General features: G+C 41.2%; 1 protein-coding gene across 3 annotated transcripts in view; it reads left to right on the top strand.

Annotated features, from left to right (window-relative positions):
* The window catches only part of OXSR1 (oxidative stress responsive kinase 1), an 89,489-nt gene that overhangs the window by 22,214 nt on the left and 48,910 nt on the right, over window positions 1-18,365 (top strand). For 2 of the 3 annotated variants that reach the window (XM_034401749.3, XM_034401751.3), the window contains exons 3-4: window positions 3,001-3,109; window positions 17,795-17,936. In XM_034401749.3, the coding sequence (XP_034257640.1) occupies window positions 3,001-3,109; window positions 17,795-17,936 (251 nt within the window). The remainder of the gene's footprint in view (window positions 1-3,000; window positions 3,110-17,794; window positions 17,937-18,365) is intronic. The other variant, XM_034401750.3, reaches the window with a different exon arrangement.

Below are 18,365 nucleotides of genomic sequence, written 5' to 3'. Positions count from 1 at the left end.
AATCAATTTTTTTTAAAAAAAATCCTCTTTTCATTTGTTTGTTCGCTTGCGGGAGGTAGCTACCGAGGTTATTGTGTTTTGCATTAAGGTCTACTTTCCAGGATTGGTGTATATTTTTATAAATACAGATCAAGAGGTTGGGCTTTGGCTTGGCATCTTGCACGAACCAATGAGGTTCATTTAGCCAACCACGGTTAAATAAACTGTGATGGTTATATTTCCCATATTTTCCAAGCTCTGAGTTCAGGAGAGAGGAGATTCTGTGTAGTTGCTGTGCTAGAGTTGACTGAGTTAGGAATAGCAAAAGCATTTATAATTATATATCGCTCCATGGTGCTTGACAAAATGTTTACAGAGATAGCATATTCTGCCCAACAATCTGGGTCCTCATTTTACCTATCTTGGAAGGATGGAAGGCTGAGTCAAGCTTGAACTGGTGAGAATCAAACTGCTGTCACTCAGCAGAATTAGCCTTGCAATACTGCAGTCTAACCACCGGGTCACCACAGCTCAATGGTGTTAACTAAATCCCAGGTCACTAGGCAAGGCTTTCTACAACCAAGTCAGTGGGGAAGCCAGCAGGAAGTTGAAAGAGGGCTTATTATCAGGGGACGTCTTATTTTGGGGGGAACAGGGTAAGTGTGAAAACCAGTTACAATTTTTTTTCCAGTGCTGTTGTAACTTTACACGGTCACTAAATGAAATGTTGTAAGTCAAGGACTACTTGTGTATCCATGTAACTTGCTGGAAAGCAAAGTGGCAACATGTTCCAATTGCCTTTTTCCAGGATATTCTTCAGTTGGGTAGTCCTGCATGCCTATTGCTCCCTCTCTACATAACCATCAGGATTGACGTTTTGGAGGTCAGCCCAGGTAGCATGGTGCTTGGGAAAAGGGAATCTTTCCTTCAAGTCCAACTCATGTAGCCTCTCTGAACAGCACATAAGCGGTTTATTATTATTTCTTTCCAGGGTATTTTTTTAACTGCCCAGCCTAGCCTACAGCCCTGAAATCTCTGCATGGTCTCCCAGCTAACCATAAACCAGATTAGACCCTGCTTATTTTCCATGCCCAGGAAAAGTTGGCCACTGCTAGCACTTGCTGAGGTAGCAATGTTTAGTGAAAGTGAAGAATAAATAATAAAATAAACTGGAGAGCCAGTTTGGTTTAGTAGTTAAGGTACCAGGCTAGAAATCAGGAGATGGTGAATTCTAGTCCCACTTTAGGCATGAAAGGCAGCTGGGTAACTTTGGGCCAATCCCCAGGAGATATGAGTTCTAGTTCTGCTTTAGGTGTAAAAACCGACTGGAAGACTTTGGGCCACTTCTCAGGAGAGCGTGAGTTCTAGTTCCATTTTAGGCATGGACAACTTTGAGCTAGTCCCCAGGAGATGGTGAGTTCTAATCCTGCCTTAGGTGTAAAAGCTGACTGAGAGTCTTTGGGCCAATTCCCAGGAGAGGGTGAGTTCTAGTCCTGCCTTAAGGCATGAAAGCATGTGGGTGACTTGGGCCCAATCCCTAGGAGAAGTGAATTCTAATCCTGCTTTAGGCATAAAACCTGGCTGGGTGATTTTGGGCCAATCACCAGGTGACGGTGAGTTGTAGTCCTACCTTAGGTGTGAAAGCCTGCTGGGTGACTTGAATCAGTCCCTCCCTCTCAGTCCAACCTAACTCAAAAGGTTTTTCTGTTGGTGAAACATAGGAGAAGGAAGGAGTATACGATATGGTTGCTATCTTGAATTAGTTATATAAACAATAAAGCAGGGATAAAAAAAAAAACTAAAAGAGATGCCACTGCTTGGTATGCTGGATGTGGGTGAGTTTTTTGCACATTGCACAGTGGAGCATCCTGAACCTTCTTGGGGGACCTCAGACAAGTTTGGAATTGGGAGAGCATGTTTTGGGGAACTTCACCTTGAGTAGCCGCACGCCCTTATGGCTATCACAAAACACCCGTTGACTGGACACCAACCAAACTTTCAATTGCAGATTTCCAACAGGAACTTCCTTACTTCATCCAAGTCACTTTCTTAAGAGGATGGAAACAAAATTAGGAACAGAGAGGAAGCTGGGGATTCCCTAAGGAACAGGGTTTCATCTTGGGAACCCAAATAATAATTTGATTACAGATTTACTTGTAATTTATTTGTAAGATAATTTATGAATATGATTTGAAACAATCAAATTGATTTGCTGTCCTCCTGCAGTTACAGGTAATTCTTGATTTAAGATCACAATTGATACCGGAATCCCTTTTACTAGGCAAGATGATTGTCAAGTGAGCTATACCCAACATTGCAACCTTTTTTTGCCACAGTTGTTAAAACGATTCACTGCGGTTGTTCAGTGAATCACATGGTCATTAAGCAAATTTGGTTTCTCCCATTGACTTTGCTTGTCAGAAGCTGCCTGGAAAGGCCACAAATGGGGATCTCGTGATTTTGCAACTGTCATAAATACATACCAGTCGCCAAGCACCTGAAATTTGATGTTGTGACAGTTGTAAGTACGAAGATAAGTCCTTTTTTTCAATGCAGTTCTATAACGTCAAACAGTCACTAAATGAGTGGTCATAAGTCAAGGACTACCTGTATATTGATCGGAATGCAGACCCATATTTTCCAACACCCACTAGCAAATGCTGCATCCCTCAGGCTTATGGGAGTTGTAGTTCAATCTGGGATATCTTCGCAAAGGCTGGGCCTGGAATCCATTCCCAAATCCAACCTTTTAGCCAGGATTCGATTCAGCTTTTGTTCCTTATATATTAGCGTTTCCCGACCTGGGTCGAATCCAGTTGAGTAGGTTTCAGCTCCCAGAATTCTCAGCAATGACCATGCTGGCTGGTGGGATTCTGGGAATTAAAGTCCACACATTGGAAGCTCTGTAAATGAAGGTTTTTGTGTTGGTATCCTGTTGCTTCGGCTTAGGATGGTTAAGTGTGTTAAAAGAGAATAGTAACTGCAAGTTGATTTTCCTTTCTTTTTTCTCCTCTCTTTCAGAAAGAAATTCAAGCAATGAGTCAGTGCCACCATCCAAATATTGTCTCCTACTATACTTCTTTCGTGGTGAAAGATGAACTTTGGTTAGTGATGAAGCTCCTAAGTGGAGGTAAGATTTCTGTGAATTCTGCTGCTGTTCGAGTTGGTTTGTCGCTATAAAAAGGGGATTTTTAAAATGCAGATCTATTTTTTACTTAAGTCAATAACAACAACACCTTTTCTGAAAGACATCTTAGAATATGTTTTCAGGCTGATTAATTTTAAAGGTTTTAATGACATGCAATTTATAGATCAAACCAGGGATAAGAAAAACATCCAACTTATTGGAGCAAATACAAAAAGCATTCTCTCATGCAGGTGTTTGATTCATAGGAATATTAATTGGCTAAATGAAAACACAGACACAACTACTGTAGTCCTCAATTTACAACCAATCAAAGTTATGACAGACCTCCCTGGGGGTACTTAGGGACCAGTTCTGAAGACCCGACAGCAGCCTCATGTGATCACATGTTGGACACCCAGCAACAAATGGATTTATGCCCACTTGTAGTGTCCGACAGTTATATGACTGAATTTCATGATGAGTTTGCTAAAAACCAATGTTTACATCTGTTTTTCAGCAAATCTGGCCTGTAGGAAACAGTTGGTTCGTTTAATGGCTGCGGAATTCAATTGTGGCAACTGCTTTAAATAGCAGTTTAATTTTTTTTAGGGGCAGCTGCAGCAAAGGTGATGAAAATAAATCGGTCATGTGGGTGCCCCAATTTATGACCAGCTCCATCAGATTGTAAATAGAGGACTGCCTGTAAAATTAATCTGGATTGCTGGAGCTCAAGCTGAATTTAGGAGATAGGTGGCAATTTATTTGCAGAAGTCTCTCTCTGAACTAGCAAAATGAACTCATTTTTTATTTTCATGATGGCTTTTAAAATAGAGTTAAAATGGATTCTGAATAACGTTATGATTTATTCATGCGCTGTTCGGGCATTGTTCTTTTATAATTGCTGTTCATCTTAAGCGTAGGCCTCAGAAGTCCTTTGAGAGTGCGGCAGAATTCAAATATAATAAGTAAATGGATAAATAATAGGGTCTGTGTGTAGTTGTTACAATTGCTTGTAATCTATGTGGAGCACTGTGCTTTGAGAGTGGGATGAGATAATCTTTTCCTGAGAATTGAACAGCGGGGGGAAAACATTGAAACATTAATGCTTTAAAACAAGACAGCTTTAAAACTATCCACAAGCTTAGGGACCACTAGACTAGAAATATACTTTGCAGTTAATATACCAAATTGAATAGGAAAATATACAGGTAGTCCTCGATTTACAGCAGTTCTTTTAGTGACCCTTTGAAGTTACAACGGCACTGAAAAAGTGACTTGTGACCATTTTCCACACTTACAACCATTGCAGCATCCCCGTGGTCACGTGATCAAAATTCAGATGCTTGCCAACTGACTGATTAATGATGGTTGCAGTTTCCCGGGGTCACATGATCCCCTTTTGTGATCTTCTGGCAAGCAAAGTCAATGGAGAAACCTGATTCACTTAACAACCATGTTACTAACTTAACATCTGCAGTGATTCACTTTAACAAGAATAGAATAGGATAGAGTAGAGTAGGGTAGGATAGGATAGGATAGGGTAGGGTAGGGTAGGGTAGGATAGGCTAGAGTAGAGTAGAGTAGAGTAGAGTAGTATAGGATAGGATAGATTAGACTAGACTAGACTAGGCTAGACTAGAGTAAAGTAGGATAGGATAGGGTAGGGTAGAGTAGAATAGAATAGAATAGAATAGAATAGAATAGAATAAAGGTAGAGTAGAGTAGAATAGGGTAGAGTAGAATAGAATAGAATAGAATAGAATAGAATAGAATAGAATAGAATAGAATTTTTTATTGGCCAAATGTGATTGGACACACAAGGAATTTGTCTTTGGTGCATACGCTCTCAGTATACATAAAAAAGAAGATACATTCGTCAAGAATCATAAGGTACAACACTTAATGATAGTCATAGGGTACAAATAAGCAATCAGGAAACAATATCAATATAAATTGTAAGGATACAAGCAACAAAGTTACAGTCATGCGGTCGGTCATAGGTGGGTGATAGGCACGATGAGAAGACTAACAATAATAGTAATGCAGACTTAGTGAATAGTTTGACAGTTTGAGGGAATTATTTGTTTAGCAGAGTAATGGCGTTCGGGAAAAAGCTGTGGCAAGAAAAAGGGGGCAAAACTGACTTAATGAATTTCTCACTTAGCAACATAAATGTTGGGCTCAATTGTGATCATACGTTGAGGACTACCTGTAATTCATTTTGTCCTGACTGTGTCTTTAGATAAGACTATTTTCCCTGCATACAGGTGTCTTTGCCTTTTGATTTGTCAGGCACCCTGAAGCTGTTTCGGAACCGCCGTCCCAAAGGTGCATTTTTTTCAAGAGGCAACTGGACTTGGTTTTTCAGTTAGTCAGAGCCGAAGAAGCTTCTTGGATGAGAAGCGAAACGTCTTCAAGGAAAAACAAAGAAAGTTCAGTTGCCTTTTAAAAAAGCACCATTGGGACAACCATGGCCTGCATGACTGAGAATCTCCACAGACAAGTCTTGAAATGGAATAACTTCCTCTCTCTCTGTTACTTACCTTGTAATCATAGGTTGATTCTCCAGGTTATCTGCTTAATCACTCTCTAAAATATTGGTAGACCTTGCAAGATAGTTTTGAGTTACAGGTAGTCCACAGTTTATAGCCTTTCATTTAGTGACTGTTCAAAGTTACAACAGCGCTGAAAAAAAGCAAATTATGACCGTTTTTTGTACTTCCAACCATTGCAGCCTCCCTGTGATCATGTGATCAAAATTTGGCGACTTGGCAACTGGCATGTATTTATAGCGGTTGCAGTGTCCTTGGGGTCACGTGATCCCCTTTTGGGACCTTCTGGCAAGCAAAGTCAACGGGGAAGCCAGATTCACTTAACAACCATGTTATTAACTTAATAACTGCTGTGATTCACTTGTGGCAAGAAAAGTAGTGAAACGGGGCAAAACTTGCTAAGCAAATGTGTCGCTTAGCTAAAAAATGCTTTTTGAAAAGGCAATTGGACTGGTTTTGGGTTGTTGTTTTTTTTTTGTTTTTTTTTTTGCTTATCAACAGAAATGTTGGGCTCAACTGTGGTTGTAAGTCAAGGACTACTTGCATTGTTGAAAAAAGGAATCAAAGCTCCACTTTTAACATGGGAAATTCTGCAGCACTAATCCCTGCATTGTTTTTCTTTTAAAAAAAAAACCTGAACAACTGTGTAATCCCCAGGTTAAATACAAGCCTTGCAACAGATACATCTCCTGATAAGGAAGCTTTGTAGAAACCGGTTCTTTGCAGAAACTGGAAGCTTTGTAGAAAGAATCTGCTCATATCTTGTTCAGCAGGAAACATTTGACATACATGAATTGCCATGTGGAAAAGTAACAGAAGGACTTTAGGTTAAAAATGGCAATTTTTGTTCAAAATAAGTGCAAGGAAGACAGCTTGGGAAGAAATCCTAACAGAGGGATATAGGTATCCTTGAATTATGACTGTAATGGAGAGTGCTCAATACGGCCCTAAGTTGTGACAGTCATAAAGTGAGTTGGACCAGATTTTACCATCTTTTCTGCATCAGTCGTTAAGCAAACCCATGGTTCATGATAGGCTGATTTGGCCAAAAACTGAATGTGAAGTTTCCAAAAAATGCCCTAATTAATTCATGAGCCTTGAACCAAAGACACTGAAAGTAAATGCCGTTTTTTTCACAAAACTATCTTAAAATGTGGTCATGTGAAACAGCCATAACTGTCAAGCACCCGAAGTACTATTATGTGACTCTGAGCGGGGAATAGCTGACGGAATAGCCAACAAGTTGCAAGCACCTCCTAGTACCCACCGTAATTTTGAAAATCATTAACCAATTGATCCTAACTCGAGGATTACCTATAGAAAGCAGGTGGAAAAATCGGTATCAGACCTAAGGAAAAGCAACATTCACAAATTGCTTTAGGAATGCTGGCTAGGGAATTCTGGGAGTTGAAGTCCACACATCTTAAAATTAGCAAGTTTGAGAAACTCTGCTCTAGGCCACAAAACACTTTCCCCGATTTGTGGTTAAGAGGGCCAGCACAACCAGCCAATGTGAACTAAAATCTATCATTTGTGGCTTCGCTGATTTGGTAAATTGTGAAGTAAGTCACAATTAAAGAACCGATCACTCACGGCAAGGCATGAACAAGGCCAAATTAGATTAATGGTTATGCAGAAGAAGCAGACGAAAGAATATACATAAAAACTATTCGAGGCACTACAGAGCTAACTCAAGGGTGCCAAACTGTTTGAGAGTGTTAATGTTTTGAGAATTTTTTCCTTCATTGAAATGGTTTTTTTCTAAAGGAAAATAAATGTCTACTGTCAAAGAGAAGGAGGAAGGGGGCAAAAATTAGCTTCTGGCTTACAAACCTCTCCATTAGAAACAAAGCTGGTATTTGCTGTAGGACTCTCCCTAAATTCCTACAATGAAAAAAGAAAAAAACAGCAAACATTGGCTGTTCTCTCATTTCTGAGTCTCAAAAATCCAGCTCTTAAGTCAACCCCTACTACCCAAACTGGATTTCCTTTCCGTCTCCAGAAGCAACCTGGCTAACAATGCTTTGTACATTTCAAAAAAAAAACAAAAACAAACCACCAGATATATTCATCTTTAATTTCATTTAGGCCACATTTTCCTTTCCTTGAGCCAAAAGATTTCACCTTTCCTGCCCCACGAAAACTATTTGAATCAGCATTCTTTATTGAGCCAAGGAAGAGACACACCTTGAACACTCTGTGGGAAAAAACTAATAGTAGTTTAACCAGATAAGATAAAAATGCAATTCGGAGACTGCAGGGCTGAGAGATTAGCTTGGTTTAGAAATCTAGCAACTTGCCCCTTGTTACAAACTCATTCACTGACTTGCAATCTCAGTGTTTCTATTTTTAAAACCTGCTTCAGTGGCACTGAAGATGCTCAGTTACAGAGAAGATGTCTAAAAGGACTTGGGAAACCACAGAAACAACTTTCTTCCAGATAAATAAGTGCCTGAAGAATGTGCTTTAATACGTTTGCTCTCCAAAACAACCCTGTTCTTCTATGCCATTTCTTTGTTTACCGTCTTAATGGTTTTACAATACTTTTCAAATTTAGTTCCCGTAAAAGATTTAGATTTAGATTTTAGATTTTATTGAACTTCTATACCGCCCTTCTCCCAAAGGACTCAGGGCGGTGTACAGCCATATTAAAACACATATAAACCACAAAATTTAAGAACAATTTAAAAACAAATATATAAAATTTGGCCCACGAAATTAAAAACTAACAAACACCCAATTTAAAAATTCCTATTAGGCCAGCCCGGCTTGTTGGAATAAAAGAGTCTTCAGGCTGCAGTGAAAGGTACGCAGGTCGGGGATTGTACGAACCTCTAGGGGCAGCTCATTCCAGAGGGCTGGTGCCCCCACAGAGAAGGCTCTCCCCTGGGTGTCACCAGTCGACATTGTTTGACTGACGGCACCCTGAGGAGCCCCTCTCTGTGGGAGCGTATTGGCCGGTGGGAGGCTATTGGCGGCAGAAGGTGATCTCGTATATACCCTGGTCCTAAACCATGGAGCGCTTTAAAGGTGGTAACCAACACCTTGAATCGCACCCGGAAGACCACCAGGAGCCAGTGCAGCTCGCGCAGGAGAGGTATTACATGGGTGCGCCATGTCACCCCCATAATCACCTGCGCGGCCGCATTCTGGACCAATTGGAGCCTCCAAGTGCTCTTCAAGGGGAGCCCCATGTAGAGAGCGTTACAGTAGTCCAGATGGGACGGGACGAGGGCATGAGTGACTGTGCGCAGGGCATCCCAGTCCAGAAAGGGACGCAACTGGCGTATCAGGCAAACCTGATAAAAAGCTCCCTTGGCCATGGCCATCATATGATCTTCCAAAGACAGCCGTGCATCCAGGAGAACACCCAAGTTGCGAGCCCTCTCTGAGGGGGCCAAGATCTTGCCCCCAATAGTCAGCGATGGAACCAGCTGACTATACCGGGAGCCATAGCCATTCAGTCTTGGAAGGGTTGAGTCTGAGCTTGTTTCTCCCCATCCAGATCCACATGGCCTCCAGGCACCGGGACATCACGTCAAGGGCATCATTGGGATAGTCCGGGGTGGAGATGTACAGCTGGGTGTCATCAGCGTACTGGTGGAACTTCACCCCGAAACACGGATGATCTCACCCAGCAGCTTCACATAAATGTTGAACAGAAGGGGCGAGAGGACTGACCCTTGCGGCACCCCACAAACAAGGCGCCTCGAGGTCGACCTCTGTCCCCCTGCCAACACAAACTGCGTATGGTCGGAGAGGAAGGAGCAGAACCACCGCAAAATGGTGCCCCCCACTCCCAACCCCTCCAATCGTCGCAGCATGATACCAAGGTCGATGGTATCAAAAGCCGCTGAGAGGTCTAATAGGACCAGGACAGAGGAACAGCCCCTGTCCCGAGCCCTCCAGAGATCATCAAGCAATGCGACCAGTGCCGTTTCCGTGCTGTACCCTAGCCTGGATAACGCCTGGATAATCGACACAGATAGAAAAGTGACACAAGAATGATTGCTGCAAGGAAATACCACCCCTCACAGCAATATTTATTTGATTTATATACCAATTTAAAAAAAAAAAACTCAAGACAGCATACATAATACGGGTAGTCCTCAACCTACGACCGTGATTGAGCACAGAATTATGGTGGTAAGTTGTGACAGTTGTTAAGCAGATCACCAAGTGTCAGTGTTTGGTTTTACAATCTTTTTGTGGCAGTCATTCTGAATTCAGCCACAGTTAAGCAATTCGGTTTTATTTTAATTCGGGTGTTTCTCGTCAAAAACCAGAGGTAAACACCAGAAAGAAGCAAAAAAAAAAACCCCATGCCAAAATTTGCCACCATTGTAGGGCACTGCAAATGGCCATAAACGTGAGCTGGTTGGCCAAGTGTCCAAAATGCGATTACATGACCATGAGGTGTGCGTGCGTATGGTTGTGGAATTTCCAAAACAGGTTGTATGAGCTCTGGAAAAGTCTGTCATAATTTCAAAGTGTCACTAAGCGAGGACGACCTGTACTTCCCTTCTCCTGTTTTTCCCAAAACCACCCTGTAAATCACCCCCGGAGATACGGAGGATCCCAGATTTACGCACCTTCCGCCGTGCCCTCAAGACCTTTTTATTTCAGCAGGCTGGCCTGGCCTAACTTCCCTTTTAAATTGTAAATTTTAAATTTGTTTTAAAACATTAGGGGTGTTTTAATTTGTTTTGGGCCAAATTATCTAATGGGTTTTTATATTGTCTTTTAAATTTTATAGTTTGTGTGTTTTATCTTTTTGGCTGTTCACCGCCCTGAGTCCTTCGGGAGTAGGGTGGTATATAAATCCAATAAAATAAAATAAAATAAATAAATGGGTTGGGCTGAAACAGGTAGTGGTCCAAAATCACCCAGTTGGTGTCCATGCCGAAGAAGGCACTAAAATTCATGGTCTTATATATATTATGTATTCATTGTAGATATATAGATATGAATACATGAGTTCACTACCCCACATAGCCTCCCCCATTAAAACTCTATCTCCCCGCCCCTCCGTTAAAACACTGCAATGTTTCTAAAAGGCTCTACTACTAAGATAAGTGCTAATTGCAAAACTACAAACCGCTCATCATCAAGCTGGTACCTTTTGGTTATGTTGTATGTCAACTCTCATAACCTTTAGCAGCTGGTGAGGGATTATGGGAATTGAAATTCAACCCATGCGTAAACTGCTCTTGCGTAAAGCTGGGTCTTACCCAGGGTGGATTTGATTTAAATCGAGTCGATTAAAATCATGATTTAAATCACTAGTAAAAAGGCTTGATTTAAATCAGCTCGATTTATATCATAATTTTTAAAGAGCAACTGTCATCTCTGCTACTCCTTTGACCCGCTGTTGACTCACCGATAGTCCCAGTGTTGCAGAATATACAGCCTCCTGCTACATAACTAAGCTCCATTTCATGCTGAATAAACTAAATTACTTATGTATCTTAAATAGAAAACTATCTTACGATAGATTTTTACCCCAAAAGTTTTTTATTAAAATAAATTCAATAAAAATCAAAAAAATCTGATTTAAAACAAAAAAATCCGATTTTTTTGATATTTTTTAAAAAATCATTGATTTTTATCCACCCTGGTCTTACCCCACTGAAACTGAATTTACCACATAGACTGTATGGATTTTAAAGAGATCTTCAGTTAGCAGTTCTACTCCAGTGAGTAAATCCAGCACGGGCAGGAATATTTGTTTGTTTGTTTGTTTGTTTGTTTATAATTTATTGGCCTCCCATTTTACCATAAGGTCAAGGACTGCAAGGTTATGGCTTGCAGTCATAAAAATATGTCTATACATATATAATTAAAACATAAATAAATTAAAATCAAAGATTAAAATCTAAGGGCACATAGGGAGGGATGGGGCAGAGTGGGGAGAGGTGGGAATCTGTTGTTACTCGATCAGCCACTTCCACTGTGCTGCTCCTCCATTGGAGCCCCAGGCCAAATGCCAGAGCCAGGTCCTGAGGCCCTTCCAGAAGGATAGGAAGGTTGGGGTCAGCCTCACATTGGGGGTGTGGGATGGGGGTGGGCAAAATGTCCCAGAGGGCAGGAGCCACAGCAGAAAAGGCCCTCCTCCTGGACCCCACCAGCCAGCCTAATCAGGCTAACAGGATCCACATCATTGCCTCCCCTGCTGGCACGAGTGGAGCGAGACCGTCATAAGAATGAGCCAGTGGCGAAGCATCTGAATTTTGATCAGGTGACCACGGGGACGCTGCAATGGCCATTCAGTCTGAAAAACAGTCATAAGTCTCTTTTTTTTCTGCGCCGTTGTAACTTTGAGCAGTCAGTAAACAAAAGTCGAGGATTGCCTGTATTGGTTTCTAAAATAAGATATTTTAGAATAAGAGATAAGATAGGACTTTATCAGCACAGATCAGAAATTATGTAGTTCTTAAAGTGCAAACGCATGCAAATAGATAAATAGGTGCCACTTTGTTGGGAGGGTAACAGCATCTCGGTGTATAGCTATGCTGGCCAAATGACCACGGAACCATCTTTAGACAATGCTCCTTAGCTCCTTCGACTAAGAGACGGAGATGAGCTCTGCTTCCCTAGAGACTGGACCGGAGAAACCTTTTATCTTTACCGTTTTTTAAAGCCTTGAGCCATCAAGACCAGATCTTCATGGAAGCTAATGAATAAATTATAATTTCAGTTAAAAATAAACTCTGGATAGTGGGCTTTATGAAGTTGGAGAGAAAAGGCTGATGGAAGACAAACAGCGTAGGCGGTGTGTTGCAGCTACGGAATTTATTTTTGCATAACACACTAAGCTAATAAAGCTCAGTCAATGGAAGGTAAAGTAAAATTGCAATTTGGGATTTAGAAGTTGAATCATGATGGGATTTTGCCTCTTGAAGCCCATCACAAAGCTGGAAAGGCTGGCTGGGAGGAGAGTAGAAACTGTCCTTCAGGGCAACCTTTACAATTGGCAAGCAGGCTTTAGGGTTGAAAATATATATCTTACAATTGCCTTTGAGGCACTTGTTGGTGTTTTTGGCCTTCTGACTCAATAGCTCCTGTTGTAAATATTGGCCCCTGCTTTGCTTTCTTTCTAAAGCATGGGTCCCCAAACTTGGCAGCTTTAAGACTTGTGGAGTTCAAGTCCACAAGTCTTAAAGCTGCCAAGTTTTTTTTTTTTTATTTGATTTCTATGCCGCCCTTCTCCGGAGACTCAGGGCAGCTTACAATGCGTTAAGCAATAGCCTTCATCCTTTTGTATATTTATACAAAGTCAGCTTATTGCCCCCACAAACTGGGTCCTCATTTTACCTACCTTAGAAAGGATGGAAGGCTGAGTCAACCTTGAGCCTGGTAAGATTTGAACCTGCAGTAATTGCAGGCAGCTGTGTTAATAACAGGGTGCATTAAACCACTGTACTACCAAGTTTGAAGACCTCTATGCTAAAGTGATGCACAATTAGCTCTCCTTCCCTTCCTTTCAGAACTGAAGCCTAGCTAGCAATTTTATTAATGCGTAAGGTGAGCAAATGGGCCTTTTAAGGGATTTTTACAGGAGTCAGCGGTGTAAACATTTCTCTCTTTGACAATGCTGGTTATTCACACAGCATGTGTGTCAGAGAAAGACAGATTGATAGGCAGGCAGGCAGACAGAAAAAGGGAGGGAGGAAGGAATTTTAACTGTCCTCTTTGTGGCAGCTTCAGAATATCTTCGATGCTTTGGAACCAATAATACCTTTAATAAATATATATATACATATACATATACATATACATATACATATACATATACATATACATATACATATACATATGTAGGTCTTTGTATGTATACTAAAACCCCTTCTAAATAGCACATTTGCCACAGCTTCTGTTATTCCTCCAGCATCCTAAACTGGATGATTGAAAATATCTGGGGGGGGAAAATCTAGATTTAGTATTAACACGTTACTGATCCTGTTGGCAATTTCTGTGAAGACACTACATTTATTGTCTTTTTAATACAGTACATAAATAACCACTCTAAATGGTTCTTGCCAGATTAAAACCTCTCCTCTTTCAGGTAAACTTGTTTCTTTACTAGGGTTTATATGCCACTCTCATCCAGAGAAACTCAGGTCAGCTTGCATTCCCTCCTTAAGAAACTTAAAATAGCAAAACAGAATTACAAAGAGCACCCATCAGCAGTAAAGGAAATTCTAAAGAAAACCAGGCACAATAAATACCCACACAGAGTAATGGTTGAGTTAAAAAAATGTCTTCATACAATGACTTCAAACCCCAGAATTCCCAGCAGCAAAGATTTTGGCAGGGGGATTCTGGGAGCTAAAGTGTACACATGTAGAAGTGGCCAAATTGGGAAACACTGGATGGAAGTGATGTGACTCTTTTAGTCCTGATGCAAACCATTATCTCAGCCATGGCAACTTTAACATGTATGGACTTCTAACTCCCAGAATTTCTCAGCCAGAAACTTGTTGAGGAATTCCGGAAGATGAGTGCCATGCATCTTAAAATTGCCACAGTTGGGAAGCATTGGCATAATGCCATTTTTGTTTAACTTTTTTCCAGCTCTACTAAATTATTTTGAACTTATTCAGCAACTTCTAACAACTAGAAGCATGCGTCAGATTCTAAGATTGGTCTAACTGATACTATATATTATATAAGGAAACCGACTTTGCTGGCATTGTTATTTTCATCTCCCAAATAACCCTAAGGAGGAAATCAGCTACTTTTTATAGCAGCCACAAAGTACTATACACAATGTCCTCGTCTTAACGACCAAAATGGAGCAATTACAGTCATGATGGTCCTAAAGCAGACCATCCCATGACTGAACTGATTTTTTTGCAACCTTTTTTTGCTGCTATTTTTAAGCAAACCCTGTGGTCATTACATAAACCCATTGATCTCTATAGTCCAGTTTTTTGCTGAAAACTGGAAATAAATCCCGGTTTCTGATAAAAAAACATTATAAATTTCAGTCATGGGACTCAGCTGTAAATGTGAGCCAGTTGCAGAATACCCAAAATACAGTCATGTCACCACAGAAGGGACAGTTATTGGAATTTGGGGGCAATCTGGCATAACTTCATTTATTATGTGACTGGTCGTAAGCCAAGGACTACCTGTGTTCTCAAGTCACTTTCATACTCACGTTCGTTCCATTAATATAGGTAGTCCTCATGTTGCAACCACAGTTGTGCCCACAACTTATGTTGTTAAATGAAACATTTGTTAAGTGAACTTATCCCATTTTATGACTTTTCTTGCCACTGTTGTTAAGTGAATCGCTGCGGTTATTAAGTTAATAACGTCGTTGTTAGGTGAATATGGCTTCCCCGTTGGGCTTTGCTTGTCAGAAGGTCGCAAAAGGGGAATATCATGACCCTTAGGCACGGCAACCGTCATAAATATGAACCGGATGCCGAGTGTCTGAATTTTGATCATGTGACCATGGTCGTAAGTGTGAAAAATGGTCAGAAGTCACTTTTTTCAGTGCCTTTGTAACTTTGAACAGTCACTAAATGGATTGTTGTTAAGTTGAGAACTACCTGTACATGTGCAGTTTTTAGAGCTAATATACATCTGTTTGTTTTGAGGGAGAAGTGGGTTAATTAACCTGGTCAGTGTTTTTAGGAGGAAATTAATCTGTAATGGAAAAGGTCTTGAAAGTATTATTTCTGGAATGTAAGGCAGAAAACAATTTTAAAACCACGCAAAAAATATCCCTTGTAATAGGTCTATTTTAAGTTGGCTATTCTTAGGCTGTCACTTGGGCTTAAGCAGCCATCAAGATAAATACTTTTAAATCTTAATTTTCAATAAGGCGTAGTTGAATGGATTTTAGCTGTCAGGTCATCTATAACAAGCCTGAACATGCTTCTTCATACACCCTGTGGCTTTAATTGACTACCTCAATTCAGCCATGGTTGCAAGTTTTCTGGTTTTTTGTTTAGGGCTTTAATATAATTTAAAAAAAAAAACAATTTTGAAGGTGATGATTCAGCTTCCAAAATCTTTCAGCAAACCTTTTTACTGTTACCAACGTTCGATTTAGGAGCAGTAATGGTAGACTTATTATGTCAAAATACACAGATTAGAGCAGCGGGATGTCTAAACAGTGCAAGCTACGTTACCTTAAATGTTAGAAAAAGGTGAAAGGTTTAGTAACTTAGTGAATGTTGCCTAATCTCTCTGCACGAGAAATATTTAAATTTCACATTGAAAAGTTTGGAAAGAATGAGAAGGATATTTTTCTTTGTCAACCTGGCATTCCTCTAAAGCAGGGGTGTCAAACTCAAGGCTTAGGGGCTTAGATCTGGCCTGCGGGGCCACCCTGGAAAGAGCAAAGGACCAGCCAGTGGTGCCCCTGCCAGCAAACCCGGAGCTTGGGAGTCCCGCGGACAGCTCTCCCGAGCTCCATTTTCGCTGGAAGAGGGTTGCAGGAAGCCGTTGCAGCCAGTGGAGCTCGGGAGCCTGTTTTCGCTGGCAGAGTGCTCGGGCCACCACAGGTTCCCCCCAACACGAGTTAGGTCAAACTGGCCATGCCCACCCTGGCCACGTCCACCCTACCGAGGTCAAACACAACCCTGATGCGGCCCTCAATGAAATCGAGTTTGACACCCCTGCTCTAAAGATTCCCTCCTCTTGTGCTGTCCAGGTGTTTGACAGTAAATGCTATGTGAAGCCTTAATAATACCGTTTTTATATAGGGAGCAAATGTAGATTAGTGGTGCTTGCAACCTGAGATCCATGTTACCCATATCTTTACTAAGCTATCACTTGACTTGTTCGATTCTGGTTTAGGGAGAACCATGAATCCAGCTGTTGTACGGATAGTCCTTGACTTATGATCACAATTGGGACCAGAATTTCCAATGCTAAACAAGGTGTTGCTAAGTGTGTCACGGTCTGATTCTCTGACCTTTTTAATTAGGGGACTGGAGACTAAGACATATGAGGAATGGTTTCAGGAATTGGATATGTCTAGCTTAATGAAAAAAAGGACTAGGGGTGGCATGACTAAAAAGAGTGCAGAGAGGAGCAACAAAGAGGGTTAGGAGACTGGAGGCTAAAACATACGAAGAACAGTTGCAAGAATTGGATATCTAGTGAAAAGAATCATTAGGGATGACATGATAGCAGTGTTCCAATATCTCAGGGGCTGCCACAAAGAAGAGGGAGTCAAGCTATTCTCCAAAGCACCTGAAGGCAGGACAAGAAGCAACAGGTGGAAACTAATCAAGGAGAGAAGCAACCTAAAACTAAGGAGAAATTTCCTGACAGTTAGAATCAGTGGAAGAACTTGCCTCCAGAAGTTATGGATGCTCCATCACTGGAGGATTTTAAGAACAGATTGGACAGTCATTTGTCTGGAATGGTATGGGGTTTCCTGCTTGAGCAGGGGGTTGGACTAGAAGACCTCCAATGCCCCTTCTAACTCTTATTATTCAACTGAATCATAGGGTTATTAAGGGAATCCCGCTTCTTCCATCGACTCTGCTCATCAGAAGTTGGCTGAGAAGGTTGCAAATGACAACACATGACTGCAGGACGTCATAACTAATAAATAACAATAGCGCTTGGACTTGCATACCGCTTCACAGTGTTTTACAGCCCTCTCTAAGCAGTTTACAGAGTCAGCCTATTGCCCCCAACAATCTGGCTCCTCTTTTTACCTCGGAAGGATGGATCAACCTTGAGCCTGGTGAGATTCGATCTGCCAAATTGCAGTCCAACGGCAGTCAGAAGCCTGCATTCTAACCACTATGCCATTGCGGTTCCATGCATTTGGATTCCAAACAACCAAATTTTGATCATGTGACTGGGGTGTGTGTGATGTGAAGCTTGTGAAAGGTCTGGTTCTGAGTCACTTTTCAGTGCTGTTGTGACTTCTAATGGTCGCTAAACAAGTTGAGGACTACCTGAAGTTTATAAACCACAGTTTGATTTTAGGGTTGTGTGTGCAAGCCAAGCACCTGCTTCAGCAAAAGTGATTAAAATCAAGACAATGCACAAACCTGTCGGTCTAGCAGCAGCAGTATCAAATTTGGTGTCAGTGGAGAAAAATTATCAGAAGAATCTTCTTTCTTTCACTTAATAAAACCTTTTCCCCTTATTGATACAGGTTCTGTTCTGGATGTGATCAAGCACATTGTAGCCAAAGGAGAACATAAGAATGGAGTCCTGGATGAGCCTGTAATAGCCACAATCCTCAAGGAAGTTTTGGAAGGACTGGAGTACCTGCATAAAAATGGGCAAATCCACAGGTGGGTCTCAGATGCATTGCTTCAGATTGCTGATGCTTCCGTGTTTTTCCTATCCATAAAGAACCAGAGCTCTGAATTCCCAGCTGCAATCTCCCCTACTTGTTTGTCTGTTTGTCTGATGTTAATCCCTGTTTACCTGGGCATTGGCTGCTGGGAACAATGTGTTCTAGTCTTTTTGTTTCCTTCCTGGGTTTTTATTGCCTTTTTTGAATGGTGTATAAATGTGGTTTATCTCTTTGTGCTTATTGATGACTGAAGACATAGAATGACTTCTGCCAGTAAGGAAACGGGCAAGATTGACAGCTGCAATACACAGCCGTGTTAGTCTCTGGTTTCAAAAATGTCAGGAAGGATTTGGTGGCAACCTTTTCCCACTAACACTAGCATTAGTTGTATGACAAGGGCAGACAATTTGTTGAGGTTGCAGCA

This window comes from Pantherophis guttatus, chromosome 4 (assembly GCF_059756535.1).
Source record: "Pantherophis guttatus breed Tessera chromosome 4, ASM5975653v1, whole genome shotgun sequence".
NCBI lineage: Eukaryota > Metazoa > Chordata > Lepidosauria > Squamata > Colubridae > Pantherophis > Pantherophis guttatus.
This window is presented reverse-complemented; position numbering and strand designations above follow the sequence as displayed.